The 14,883-nt window shown below is 36.3% G+C and overlaps 2 protein-coding genes across 23 annotated transcripts in view; one reads left to right on the forward strand and one right to left on the reverse strand.

Moving 5' to 3' along the window:
- Window positions 1–2,887, reverse strand: part of kif1aa (kinesin family member 1Aa) — a 75,282-nt gene extending 72,395 nt beyond the window's left edge. For all 19 annotated transcript variants that reach the window (XM_053498051.1, XM_053498056.1, XM_053498055.1 and 16 more), the window contains exons 1-2: window positions 2,647–2,887; window positions 106–256 (exon numbers count right to left, since the gene is read on the reverse strand). In XM_053498051.1, the coding sequence (XP_053354026.1) occupies window positions 106–211 (106 nt within the window). In that variant the 5' untranslated portion in view covers window positions 212–256; window positions 2,647–2,887. The remainder of the gene's footprint in view (window positions 1–105; window positions 257–2,646) is intronic.
- A 5,887-nt stretch (window positions 2,888–8,774) lies between these two features.
- zgc:103559 (Allantoinase, mitochondrial) lies at window positions 8,775–14,159 on the forward strand. Of its 4 annotated transcripts, none has more exons than XM_053499159.1 (12): window positions 8,775–8,861; window positions 9,050–9,217; window positions 10,101–10,252; window positions 10,435–10,549; window positions 10,789–10,935; window positions 11,224–11,269; window positions 11,413–11,500; window positions 11,658–11,844; window positions 12,423–12,561; window positions 13,303–13,475; window positions 13,697–13,729; window positions 13,809–14,159. In XM_053499159.1, exons 2-12 carry the CDS (start codon window positions 9,071–9,073, stop codon window positions 13,944–13,946), a joined length of 1,365 nt encoding a protein of 454 aa, XP_053355134.1. In that variant the 5' UTR covers window positions 8,775–8,861; window positions 9,050–9,070; the 3' UTR covers window positions 13,947–14,159. The 4 variants fall into 4 exon arrangements, with proteins under 4 accessions (XP_053355134.1, XP_053355131.1, XP_053355133.1 ...); XM_053499156.1 differs by having other exon boundaries at window positions 11,413–11,506; window positions 13,809–14,152; XM_053499158.1 differs by having other exon boundaries at window positions 8,798–8,861; window positions 9,014–9,217; window positions 11,413–11,506; window positions 13,809–14,153.
- The last annotated feature ends 724 nt before the right edge of the window (window positions 14,160–14,883 follow it).

Here is a 14,883-nt window from a genome sequence, read left to right on the forward strand (position 1 = left end):
TTACTGCTAATAAAGAAAATAATAATCATTGGTGGTATAGTGCAACATTCATAAGCTTGAAACCGAGGCTAATGTGTAAGTGCGCATGTGAAGTCATATACTCACTGGTTGTATTTCCTGACATCTGGATAATGCACTTGCTCTCTTTGCTCATCTCCCGCGAGTTGAAGGGGCGAACCCGCACCGCCACCTTCACCGAGGCCCCCGCCATGGTGCCTCCTTATGGCTCGCACTGTCCACACCAGAAGATACACACCTGCCATGAGGGAGTATCAGATTTTAACATCAGCATCAAAAATTCTCTTATTAAAATTGAGTAATGTTGAAAATGCCCAAAACATTTAATTTCAGTTGTAGATAAATAAATAAACCCAAAGTGCATGCAAAATGACAAATCAAGACTGAAACCACAATTATAATTTTTTTTTCTGACATTCCTAGAACCTTTCACACTACTTTTTCAAACAGTCCACTGAGATGACCTTTCTAATCCACTGAAAATTAAATTACATAGTTTAAATTGAAATGGGAATCGATCTCAGCTCCTGATTTCCATAGCAGCTGTAAATGCTTTGAAAGATATGATTACATGACAATATGTGGACAGATCTGTGGTCAGAAAAACTAAATCTACAGTCTTTGCCCATATATACAGCATGAATAATGTCTAATTTAAGTGAATGCTTTCAGTTTAAAAAGAAAACTGTAGAAAAAAAACATTGAGTCAGCTACAGTTAACTGAAGCTAGGTACTGAGTTCTGGAGCAACAAAAGAACTGCTGGTGTGGCTAAATGTCAGGGTGCTTCCTAGGGTTACAATGACCCAATAACACACACAGACACACACACACACACACACACACACACTCACACTCACACACACACAAAGCAGCCATTGGATAAAACGTCCAAAGCAGCCACAGTGGATAAGCAATATGCAAGCATAGGCCCTGTATTACAGTAAATATTCAGTAATTGAACTTTCAATAAGCTAGATATATACTAATAAATAACATTGAGTGTTTACTGCAAAATCACTCCCCTGTAGCTTTATTTGAATATGAGAATATGTAGTCCTGTGTGGGTTGGTTGGCAGAGGATGCTGCCATTTTCCCTCAAAGGCAATATCATGCTGTGCCACGATCTGCTCGTGCCAAATGAGTTTACTGCAAGTCATTCTCATTATTTTATGTCTTTTTAGAACCATAGTTCTTCTACTATTTTGGTATTGTAATAGTCCCAGTCCCTATGGCTTCTTTTGTTGTCGTTTTCGAATAAATAATTGTTTTTGCAGTGGTGGTTTTCTATGGTAAATACCTGAGACAACTTGACATTCTTGAAAGTACATAAGAAAGCTGTATTGCATTGCTTATACTGACTTCTTAAAACTGATTGATGAGAAGGCGTTATTTCATCTGCAAAGGTTTTATTGATGTGTGCATTCTAATATGTTTTAATTGCATTTTATCTTATTTCTATGTTTCTATGGAATTCTATAACAGCTATTTGACAGAGACATCTATGCTGGACATGTACTGTAAGTAGATGTGATCCAATCACTTTTTTAGTAAAAAAAGCATTAATTAACATTCACAGAAGGAGTCTCCAGTGTCAGCCCTTTCTGACACTCACAGATATAAATAAGAGATATATAAGTTTTCTGGTAAAATGTTGTGGTATTTACAAATAAACCACTTTGTGATGTGCATTTCCAGTAAAACAGTGGCATGATGTTAAGCTTAACAAAAATGCCATTTGTTTTTATCTTTATCAGACTTGTTTAGTTGCCAAATAATGATGTTTCCATGTGGCAGAATCAAGCTAACAATAAAAATGAAATACCAGTCAAGGCTGATCAACCATTCCATCACTGAAAGCTAAAAGCACATACTGAATACTGAAATATCAAATAACCGTGTCCCAAAAGGTCCAACTACACACACATAACCCTGCTGTCAATGTTAATCAGAAGACCAGACATAAGCTTTGGGTAGATAATTGCTTTGGTATCTATCTATCTATCTATCTATCTATCTATCTATCTATCTATCTATCTATCTATCTATCTATCCATCTATCTACATTATATATATACAGGAGATACAGGACATTATGTTGATTATGATATGACATTGTTGATCGTGACTCAACATTGATTCATTTTCTCAGGCACATCTACAGCATAAAAAGATTCCACCCTAAAACACATATAAGCATCATCTCATTAACAACATGAAACTGAACCATACAATAAATTTGCTTTATTCAGTGTCTCAAGGCCAAATTAGCTAAACAGATCATATCCGGTAATTTGACCCCATGCCTCACCTGGAGTGTGTAAAGCCTATGACGTCAAATACTGACAGATTTTTGCTCTTCTAGTGGCCTGCCCACACTATGGATGACTATGCATTTATCACAAGTTCTATTAATAAAGATTTGTAATCAACATAGACCTTATATAAGATCCACCATCTGCTCCAATACCCTATCAACCTTTTTTCCAGATCTTTATCATGACAAGCTGTATTTTTTCTGACCTTTCAGAAGCCGCACCCAAGAGCAATTTGTCCACTTTTTACATCCAGCCTCATAAAAAAAGCCTGCATTATCTGCACGAGAACAAAATCAAATAGAAAGCTCTTACCGTTTTAGTGTCTCCTGAGCGATTTACTACACTGTAGATCTGTTGATTTGCTCCCAGAGGTCTAGTACTGGGACCAATCAAAGAATACCCCCTGTGTCCTCAATCCTCAGATGGAGAGGGAGGTCCGTTGTAAAGAGGGGGAAAGGGGTATCTGAATGCCTGGCGAGGCCTGCTTGATCAGGGAGGAGGCTTTTTTAAAGATAGAAGACTTGATGTTGTCTGTAATGCAGAAGCCAAAATGGCTCTGCTGCCTGCTCAGAGCAGTGATGCTGAGTCTGACTGAGCCAGTGACATCATCACGGAGGGAGGCAGCACTATCAATGCAGTACTGACGGTCAGAGAGAGAGAGAGAGAGAGAGAATGAGGAGGGAGAGGTGGAGGAGGAAGGGAAAGGAGGGGGAGGGAGATGAGCTGGTGAACAGAGGGAGAGAAAGAGAGAGAGAAAGAAAGAGAGCATGCGATTAGGATCCCCAGGGAATGTGGCACACACAATAACACTGTGTTCTTCAATCTACATTATATATGAGCTTCAATATTTACAGTGGAACAACAGATTTAAATCAAATAACATAAAAAAAACACAAAAGGCATTTTTAACAGAACCACTTACTAAACTATTAGACACCATAGATAAAAGTGCAAATATTGTAAGAATATTTTTTTTATAAATTGTATAAATTGTTTTAACATTTGTATATTTTAGTACCAGCGTAGAAAGATATAAAAGTTAATACAATTTTTTAAAAACTTTATTAAAGATGTGAATAGAAATAAAACTATATTGCATTTTAATTTTAGGAATTAAAACCTTTGATATCATATAACCTTGATGAAAGTCAATAATAAACTAGAGAAAAAAAAGCTGGCAAGAATGTAAAAATCGGTTTCCAAAACAGAGTTGCTTTCACAATTATGGCTTGGTGTAGGATTGATCTCAATTCACAAATCAAGAATCCGCCTCGGCAAATTCCACCTAACACTGAAAGCAGTCCTGCATTTATTCCCTGCATTTACTATGACTCAGCTTTTAAATTATAACCCAGTCTGAACTGAAGCATATTCTGCAACTGTGTCCAGCCAATGACATAATCTTTATACTGCAGAACTAGCATGTTTACCAAAAAATAAAATTATTTCTTTGTAAATTTTCACTTGTTTTATGAACATATTATATGTTCTGCAAAATTAAACAGTAGGAGTCATCTTTCAGCTAATGACTTATGTTACAAGGAGGAAGGTCATGACATGTTTTTTTTTTACAGTTGTTTGTAAAATTTTTATTTACAACAAATAAAATATGTAACAAATAATGTGGACAATAGAGAGCTGATTGGCCGAGGTGAGGGACGAGAGGTACTTGGTGCCCCCACATTAATCATAGCTTTACAGCCAATCAGAGGCGTCTGTGAGCTCGCGCAAGCGGGAGGAGCGGATAGCATGACTGAATATCATGAAACTGTGAGCATTTGGCATATGTAGTCCCATTATGTCAAACATCCTGAGTGGATTAACAATGCTGAATTGTTTTTTTCAAGGACACAGGCGCAGGTTGATTGTTTGATTTGTTCAGGCGTAATGGAAGACAGTGGAGGCAAAATGACTGAGCTGTGCATCCAGAATATACCACAGCAGACCAGGCAGATGCCACTCAGGTTTCACCCAGACTGAAATACAATGCAGTCCACACTCCTCCTTTTATAACACAAACAAACCCAGCACAAAGCAATTTTCTCTTCCTTTCTCTTCTCTTGTCCTTTAATTGTTTTTGTTTGTCCTTCTCAGGCCATATTCAATCTTTCTTTACCGATTTTGTCCGTATGCGATATAAGGAAACTGCGTGTCTTTATGTAATGTTTAAGCTAAGAGTGGAGCACATAGTAACGCCCAATTGCTCAGCAGTTCAGAGCAGTGCAAATCCTCTCTCTCTCTCTCTCTCTCTCTCTCTCAGTCTCTTTCTCTCTTAAATGACTTATCTTGCCAATGCAGACTTGATGCACAGACTTTCATGGTGAGTGATTCAGCCAGGTTTTTAATTACAGAAGAGCATCTTACGCTTGACGTCATCCCCGCAAATAACACTGTAATAACACTGGTGTTATTGCCTGCATGATTCTGATCAATAGAATAAGGGTTTAAAGGTGAAAGGGCAAAAGGATAGAATTTCCAATAATCTGACCACGGTCTGGATCTTTCTTCTTTATTTCCTTACTTCCCTTCCCTTTTCTTCCTTCCTCTATTCCATCTTCAACTCAGCTCAGCAGAGCACAGCTCTGAATAATTTATTCAGCTAAAGAACAGTTGTTGTGGCCCAGCCGCATCAAATACATTTTAAAGGAACACACACATTTCAGCAGAAAGCAGGCAAATATGTACATTTGCAACACATCTGTATGTTCTACTGTATGTGACACTGAATTTATTTTGTATAAACTTTTGAATTAGTATGTAATTGTGGGGACAGAATATATCATTTTTGTGAAGCTGTTTTGAGACAATGACCATTCTTAAAAGCGCTATATAAATAAAATTGAATTGAATTTAATTAAATTTAATTGAATATGACAAACATGAGCAGGTCCCATTATAAACACCACAAACCCCTAAATAACAACCCTTATCAAAAATAACAAAGCAGTAAAATCCACCTTGTCTAATACCAGTGAAGCACTATATCCATACCAAATTAAAAGTTTCATGCATGCTTTATGGCAGGATATGAAGCAATTGAATAAGAGATGGCCCATGATTGTCTAACCACAAGACAAACAAACATGTCCTCCTTCACCTTTGGCTTTGCCGTATATGCACTATTTATTCTCTGTGTCATTGATAAATATTTTAGAAACATGGTCATACTGCTGAAAACAACAAAGGACACTATATGTTTTAATAAATAAAAAAAAGAGAAAAGTAAAATGATGGGCACAAAAGAATGCAATGAACAATATTTCCCAAAAAACTGATTCTTAAGTATGGTTTAAATACTGATTTATTTCTTATATATTAACTGGATACTAACTGCAGTGATCAATATGGTTAAGCTATCAACAAGTTATCTAACAATATCTAATATCTAAGTTATCTAATAATAAAGCAAAGATGAAATTACTAAAATTGGGTTAAGAACTTTAAAACACATTATTTAAACCTGGAATAATAATGGTACCATAATTTTCAAGAAAGAAATGTGGTCAAAAAACATCCTGAATTATTGTGATAGGAAATCACTTAAACATTTTGTGAAACATTAGGGCCTATTGTACAAGCTTGTGGGAGCAGTGCTATGATCTGGGGTTGCTTCTGTTGGACAGGTCTAGGTTCAGCAACGTCATGTGCCCCAAAATGAGATCAGCTGATGAACTGTACATACCGAATGACCAGGTTTTTCTCATTGATAGATTTGTTTCTTCCCGGATGGCCTGGGATTTTCCAAGAGACAATACCAGGATTCATCAGGCTCAGATAGGGAAAAAGGTGGTTCAGGGAGCATGAGAAAATCTCAGAAGTGTTTTTTTTTTCCACAATAAAAAGCTGTACATGAGCTTCCCCAGGTATCACTGAAACTACCTGTAATTATGTAATAAACAAATAAATGTATTCATTTTAATTTATTTTAAAGAAGCTTAGCCCTGACTATAAGTCAAATATGGTGATGGCTCAGTAATGTGTTGTGGCTACTGGTTCAGGGGCTTATATACATATTGATAGCACTGTGCATTTAAGTCAGAATATTTTATCCCCAAAACTTAGTTTGTCACTGCTATGAGGAAAGGACTTTCAAGTATTATTTCATGTTTCTGAGGCTTACATGGACGTCTCCGAATAGGACGTCTCCGACCTCTCAAAAACATGCTGGTACATGGATTTTCTATGTTAAATTGACCTTAACGATTTACAAGTATCTGAATATGAGTGCGTGGATCTCTGTAATTGGCCAGCATCTCAGCCAGGTTATACTGTATATTCGTGTTTAGTTTCCTTAGAACAGGCTACTTTACCACAGCCCCAAACTGTACAAAGCTGTTACTGAAGATTAATAATGAAAAATATTTAAATGTTAAAATGAAACCTTAAAGCAGGCCATCTAAATATCTTTGCATGCATTATTCATGTTTGCTCATTCTATGAAGTTTACAAAGGTATGGCTACAAAAACTTCCAAAACTTAAAAATGAGCAGATCAGCAAACCTTGACGTCTGTGAGTAACTTGGTGCACTGACCCCAGTTCACTGACAACCTGTATAAAGTACAGATACTAGAGATAAAGAACTCGAGTCAACACTTTATTATAAAGGAGTGTTCATTTGGGTTTTGTTTAAATTTTTAACTTAAGCAGACCTTGATTAATTAAATGTAACATAGACAAAATAGACAATTACTGTTTTCCATAGTGTTTATGATTTATAATAAATGCAAGAAGTGTGTGTGTGTTTGTTTGTGTGTGTGTGTGCGTGCGTGCATGCGTGTTCAGCTAATGTTTATGACTGGTTGGTAAATGCGAACTATGTAACTCTCTGCAGATATTTTCATCACAGCATTAAAATGGGTCTAATATTTGACATTTACCACATATTATATATTATTACTTCTGTTTCTTGGACAAAAAAAAAACCTCACAGGTCACCATCACTGCATGAAGTCAATAAGGGAGCGTCTACAAAATGCATGACATAGACATACAATGAACACCCTTATACAGAGGGTCTTGTTTAAAAGCCCAACAGTGACTTTTTTTGGTGGTGCTAGGGTTAGAACCAATAACCTTCTGTAATAGTCCACTGTCATATGAAGGTCTGATTGCCTGACAACCATCTAATGTAAGATGCAAGAAATTTCCCTGCCAGTGAGATGGTGACGATGAAGTGATTTAATTGCATATAGTTACCAATTATACGATTTAGATTTTTAACTATTAAAATAAATGTTTACATTTACTTTTATTCTTTTGTTCATTTCACTGACTCTTATTGACTGTTTATTAACTTTTATAGTACACTGTACATAAGTGTCGTTTCTCATCTTATTTTGTGTTCCAAGACTATATACAGATATACACTGATCAGCCATAACATTATTACCACTCCCAGGTGAAATAAATACCATTAATTGTCAATTATATATTGAACTGGTGACAGGAACATGGGCACCCCAGGGCACCATCCATATCTGTGGGGACCAAAAGCCAGCCTGTCTGGTGTGATCCCTCAAAAAAAATCCAATGACTATATTAGACAGGTATCAAAAGGGATCAAAACAGCCAGTGCATCGCAGCTTGCTGTGTATCAGGCATATAGCAGGCTAAGAGTTCAAGGTAGTTTATCTGGCTTTCAAATTCCCCAAATCTCAATCCAATCGAGCATCCTTAAAATGTGCTGGATGAACAGGTCTGATCTATGGAGGCCCAATCATGCAAATGATAAGAGATCTGCTGCTAACGTCTTGGTCCCAGTTACCACAGCACACCTTCAGAGGTCTTGTGGATTCATGTATCTAGGGATCAGAGCTGTTTCGGTGGTACAATGGAAACCTACAGTTAAACCACCTGGCTGTGGTGCACTGGGTGTTGTAATATATTTTAAGCATGACCAGCATTGCCTTTTTTGGAGGGATTTGTGCTGAATTGGCTTCTCTGTGGGATGTACTAACCTTTGTTCCCAACGGGCATGGTTGAGCCCTTGGTGCCCAGGATGCTGTCACCAGTTTACTGGTATATAATTCATAATCAATGTAATGTATAGGTGTTATGTTGTGTTAATGTTACAGCTGTTCGGTGTATGTACACTATATTCCACGGGAAAGCATTTTAGGTCAGCTGCTGACTAGACTCAGTATGTGCAGTCCTTCATTTTGAAAGCATACTGTATCTTTTAATCATATATAATGTATTTGCTATAAATATAAACAACTGGACTTATGCAGTAATGTAATATATTGTAATATTGCCCTTAACCCAACTACTGCTACTTTTTTGAGCTGATATAGGTATATAGTGATTTTATTACTGTAAAAAAAAAAAAACTGCTTAGATATCATGTGAAGTATATGACTTATTATTATTATCTTGGTGCAATCTTACGTAGTTACTCATGTCATAAACTTTACAGACGCTCCCTTACTGACTCCACGCTATAAAGCGCTGGTGAACCGCAGTGAGGATCAAAGAGAGAAAACCTTTTTTAAAAAATCGAGCTACTCTGTTCTCTTTACACTTCAGAGTAAGACATTTTTCACTTTTTTTTCCTGTTACGCGTATGTGTTTATTTATTTATTTTGTTTTTGTTTTGTTAAAAAACAACAGAAAAGAGAATGTTTAATGAGCAGTGAATGTGCGATGTGAAAACAACTTTTCCCGCGTTTTAACTTTTAGTAGATTAAATGGGTTCATTTGGCTGCTCATACACAGTACAGCAAGAGAAACACTGAAATGGACGCGGGATCCACTGTGAGTGCTGTGAGGAGCTTAAAGGTTTTGATTGGGGACGAGGTTCGACCTGCACTGATCACCATAAAAGAAGGGAAGATTTATAACATCCTGCCTGATCCAGGTGACACTACAAGTTCGGGCGCGCAGGTGAGCTGCGTATTAAGTGTGGGAACGTGGGGACACCCAGTGGTAAACGATGGTATTACAGGTTTTTAACGTAATGTTTATTTAGATTTAAAGTTTACTTGTACAGTAGTGCTTTATTTAACAGTTGGCTAACAACAAATGGTAAACATAATCTTTTTATCTATTAATCTTCTCTTCTTCTTAAGTCCTAAAAGGCAACATACTCTAGGCGGCACACTGGTTTAGGGATTAGCCCTGTCGCCTTGCACCATCACAGTCCGGGTTCGATTCCTGCCTTGGTTCTGTGTGCATGTTCCCCTTTTGCTTGGTAGATTTCCTCTGGATACTCGGTTTTCCTTCCACAGTCCAACGACATGCAGATTAGGCTAATTGGCATTCATAAATTACCCATAGTTTGTGAATGAGCATGTGATTGTGTGTCTATGTATGTGTGCCCTGTCACAACTTGTCAATTTATAATTAATAAAAAAAAAATCTTTGGCAAATAGCACTCGTTTGAGTTCGATTAAACACTTTGGAATATTCTGTTACCAGAAAATAATTCACATCAGCCTGGCAATTCCACATTACTCCTTCACCATACCCATCACTGACTATTTTCAGCATGCCCTGTCATGTTGTTTTTTATTAAAAATAAGTTCAACCAATACTAAGCTAATTATTATAATTGGCAAAACCAAAAATGATTTACACTGTACTGTTAAACTTTTTCCCATGTCTCACATTTATTTTTTTCAGCTTTCAGTCCCTGCCCTATTTTCTCTACTTTTTAATTACTACTGTCTGGACACATTAGCATTCATAAAGTAGCCAACTCCCTTCAGGTTTAAAACAAAGGCCATGTTTTCTTGTTTAATAAGTGTGCAATATTTGCTATGTGTAGGTGTTGGATGTAGGTGACAATGTGGTAATGCCAGGATTGGTGGACTGTCATGTTCATGTAAATGAACCAGGCCGTACCGATTGGGAAGGCTACTGGACTGCAACACAAGCGGCAGCAGCAGGAGGGGTGACTACTATAGTAGACATGCCCCTGTAAGAACACACATGTATACATATAAAATAATCACACAAACGTATGCAACTAGCCCTTTTGCACAGTTCATTTGGAAATGTGTACATATTTATTAAGAACCAAAAATACATTTTAGCATCTCAGCTTCTTTTTGTAAACGAAACGGAAAAAAAAAATATTCTTCTTGGCTCATTATTCATAGAAACAGCATACCACCAACCACAAGCCTTGTGAACTTCCAAGAAAAACTACAAGCTGCTACTGGACAGTGCTTTGTGGACACGGCATTCTGGGGAGGTGTTGTCCCTGGGAATCAGGTGAAATCTGATCCTTTACATATTACAATTCTTCATCCCTTGTTAATATTAATTAACAAGATATTAAATATTAATATGATTATTGTGATTCAACATTATTAAAACTGATTACTATTTACAGAATGGATCTTGTCCTTTTCTCAATTTCTTTAATTTGAATATGAAAAAAATCATTTAATAGAAATTGAGCAAAACTATCACATCTGTCCATTCTGTGTGTCTCTCTGTATCTCTCTAAGATGGAGCTGAAACCCATGGTGCAGGCCGGAGTTGCTGGATTTAAGTGCTTTCTCATCCATAGTGGAGTTGATGAATTTCCTCATGTAAGCGAAAAGGACCTGCATGCTGCAATGAAACAACTCCAGGGTACAAAAAGTGTTTTACTGGTGAGCAACCAGCTGATAATTCTTCATTGACTGTTTGGTGTGCAGGACTTCTCTCCACATCCAGTAAATATCTAAAATGTATTGAGTAACTATGTCTGAGGATTTGGTCAATAGATTATTGGTTAATAATAAGAGCTCTGTACACATTATAGAATATTAATTTCAGATGTAAAATCATATAAGGACACATAATAAATATAATTATTATTTCATTTAAATACCTCAATAAGGAAGGGATAAAGAGTCAATAATTAAGTGTGCAATGATACTGTTCTCTGTTGTATTTAGTTTCATGCAGAGCAGGAGGTCGATCCACCTCTGGTAGAGGATGGAGGTAAGAGAGGAAGAAATATTGATAAATAATTACTAAATATTCCTATTCCAAATGGTTAAATATTTACTATTAATCAACAAAAACATTTTTTATTCGATTTAATCCCAAAATAAATAAAATTTAACAAAAAATTTTGTGCTCAGATCCATGGGAATATTCAACCTTTTTGAAGTCCAGACCTGATGTCATGGAGCTTGAGGCCATTCGAACCGTTGCAAAACTCTGCCAGCGGTACCAGTCAGTTCAACAAATATTTTTGTCCCTTAATCTAATAATACTTATTTCTTGACCAGAATTCCACTATTGCAGTACAGTTAGTTATTGTTTTGATGTTGTTACCCTAAAGTCACACAACAGAGTTTCAAACAGAGTTTGTGTTCTTTCACAGAGTTCGATGCCACATTGTGCACCTGTCATCAGCTGAGTCTCTGGAGTTGATCCGAGCTGCTCGACAGAATGGAGCGCCATTAACAGTGGAGACAACACACCACTATCTCACCCTCAACTCAGAGAACATCCCATCAGGGGCCACACAGTTTAAGTGCTGTCCTCCCATTCGGGACAAAGCCAACCAGGTTAGATTAGACATTTTCGTAGTGCAGATCAGACATAAATGAAAAAAACTAGGTTTTACTCATCTCATTAATTTTTTATTTTAGAATGAAAATCTTTTTTTTTAATATTATAAAGCTTTCTAAAAAAAAAAAAAGAATGAAAATTTAAGGGACTTTAGAGAGCTCTGAATTCTCTAGTTTCTTTGTGACATGCCAAGCTGTGCTTTTAAATCTTAATAAGATAGAAAGAGAGTGAGGGAGGGAGAGAGAAAAAACAGAAACTGGTGAGAGACAATATTTACCGCTGTTATAAGTGATCACAGAATTTGTATTTGCCATCTATATCAATCATTAAAATTGAAGAGTAAGACACTACTTTTAACTCGTTTTAAGTCTGTGTTTGGGTTGTGGTACACTGTTCACCAGAGTGAAAGGAAAACAAAGCCTTCCTACTCAGCATCACAGAAATGGAGATGAGTGGAGACCACTTTTTGTTACTATGGCAACTCTGAAATCCTTTTACTTAAAATTAAGTTGAAATGTGACAGGAAATGAAAATTTTGTTAATATTCTTATTCTTCTTATTGTTTTCCCTGCAGGAGCAGCTGTGGTCTGCACTAAAAGATGGTGATATAGACATGGTCGTATCTGATCATTCTCCCTGCACCCCCAACCTGAAGTGCTTGGACATTGGGGATTTTACTCAGGCTTGGGGTGGCATTTCTTCTCTGCAGTTCGGTATGTTATTTGGGTCAAAGTTCTGATAGATTTTAAAAGAGCTTTAGCTTGTGATCAGAGTCTGTTTACTGTAGACTAATAATTGACAGCCACAAGGACTGATGTTTGAACATCAGGTGAAAGTAAACTCACTATGACACTTTAACTTTAAAAATCATTGTGACCAACTTTTCATATTTTATAATATCAGTTGCTTTTAGACAACATGTTGGTTTCTTTCAGTGGTATTTCTCTATCTATTAAGTGTCCAGCTTTGATCATATCGGGAGATAGCTATCCTACAAAACAGTCAAGCCTAATCAATTCAGATCATATTCAGATAATACTGTAACTGACAAAATTTCTGTGATACTTATGCACCCCAGTCAAAATGTAATCATTATATCCATTCTTATTACTTTTCACTTTTAGGTGTAATCAGACATTGTAATTCTATAGCTTTATTTTTGATTAAGATACATATATAATTGAATGTGGGATTTTACCCTTTGATGTGTTGGCACCCCATTCATTGTGTCCCTCACCTTGTGCTTTACTTTAAAAAGACTCCAGACCCCCACCAACACTACAGGATTAGTAGTATAGGTAATTGATCAGGGTATAGAATGTATTTCTGGTTGAAACTGTCAACATTTTAGAATGGGTTTTACCAGGCTGCCACAAAAATATGACAACACATTAGTCAAATACTAAAGGTGGTTTGTAGTGCTGTTTAAAACCCTGTTTATCTCTTGTCTCGAGGTCTGCCTCTGTTCTGGACCTCAGCTCGTAAGAGAGGTTTTGGTTTTCCTGATGTAGTAAAACTCCTGTGCAAAGAACCTGCACGTCTCTGTCGCCTAGACAACCAAAAAGGCAGCCTCATGCCAGGTCACGATGCAGACTTAGTCATCTGGGATCCAGAAAAGGAATTTACAGTGAGTGAGAGAGCATTTCATATTTCACAGAGCTCTGCCAGTGTGTTAATATCAACCCAGAACAGAATACATGTTAGGGGTGTTTATGTATATCCATGTCAGAATGTCCTAAAACTTACTTCTAATAACTTTTATTTAATGAATATTTAATATCTAATATCTAATAAATACTTGTAGTTATATATTTATTGAACATAACACATATGTCTGTCATTTTCTAGGTAAAAAAGAATATCATACATCACAAAAATAAAGTGAGTGAGACTTCATTGTTCTTTAAGTTTATGTATAATGAGCTTGTAGTTCATTAACTCTTTCTCATTCTCTTTTTAGCTGACTCCATATCTTGGCTTGACCTTATGTGGGGAGGTAAAGGCTACCATTGTTCAGGGGAAACTTGTGTACTTTAATGGCTCCTTCAGTCCTCAGCCACTAGGACAGTGTTTACTAATTAATCAAGCTTCCTTGTGAACCTTCCTCACATTAACTGCACATTCCAAGATTTCTCTCAGTCTATTTTACATTTCTCAGGAGTGTTTCTTTCTCTTAATGGATGCTATAAGGATGTGGCGCTATTGACTTAAAAGCCTGTGAAGCCCACTATGACATGATTGTGATTTTAAACTGTGCAAATAAATTTTACTATAAATACATTTTACTTGAACTTCCCAAGAGTGGTTATTTATTTTTAACTATTTAACTACTACAGTATAGGACAGATATATCATATTAACCCCTAACAACTCAAGCAGCACAGATACAACACAGCTTAGGTCAATGACGATTAAAACTATACTGTATGAAAGCCTTGATGGTGTGCGTCAACGGGGAGGCTTAAGACTTCAAACTGTATTTGGGTTTCCGGATAAGTCAGGTAGAAAATTTAGAACTCTCAAAATTAGCACATTTGCCTAAAATGCTCTGAGCTTTGCTACTGAATGATGCACCAATGTCATACTTTGCAATAAAACTATCATCTAAAAAACTACAGCAATAGAAAAGCTGTGATTTCTGGTAGTGAAATATATTGATTCCTACATGACTGAAAAAAAAATTACAGACATGAAAGCAAAATAGTACCATGTACTTAGGCACATGCAAGTAACTGGTACAAGTATGTCTTCATAAAAAAAGTTTCGACATTCAAAAAATACTATAAAAAGCCGTAATCAGTAAATAATAATAAAAAATTTTTAATAAATTGTGTGATTATAAGGCAATTTACGGCTTAGTTTTACTGAACATCTTGCAAAACCAGCCACAGTACTTCTGAGGACTTTGCCGTACCTGTTGCTTTCTTTTCTGGCCTACAGATATTTTCCTTTTTCCTTTAAGATTACATTTTTTTTCCTGAAATAATAATTTCTAAAATAATTTAATAATTTTCTAAAAATAAGAATTTTATTCT

The sequence above is a fragment of the Clarias gariepinus genome, chromosome 6, assembly GCF_024256425.1.
Source record: "Clarias gariepinus isolate MV-2021 ecotype Netherlands chromosome 6, CGAR_prim_01v2, whole genome shotgun sequence".
NCBI lineage: Eukaryota > Metazoa > Chordata > Actinopteri > Siluriformes > Clariidae > Clarias > Clarias gariepinus.

Bases quoted from the DNA above. Each gene is read 5' to 3' on its own strand.
- zgc:103559 (XM_053499156.1), top strand. From the start codon at position 9,071: ATGGACGCGGGATCCACTGTGAGTGCTGTGAGGAGCTTAAAGGTTTTG. The intron at 13,476-13,696 runs GTGAGTGAGAGA...GTCATTTTCTAG, and splicing joins ATCCAGAAAAGGAATTTACA to GTAAAAAAGAATATCATACA. The intron at 13,730-13,808 runs GTGAGTGAGACT...TTCTCTTTTTAG, and splicing joins TCATACATCACAAAAATAAA to CTGACTCCATATCTTGGCTT.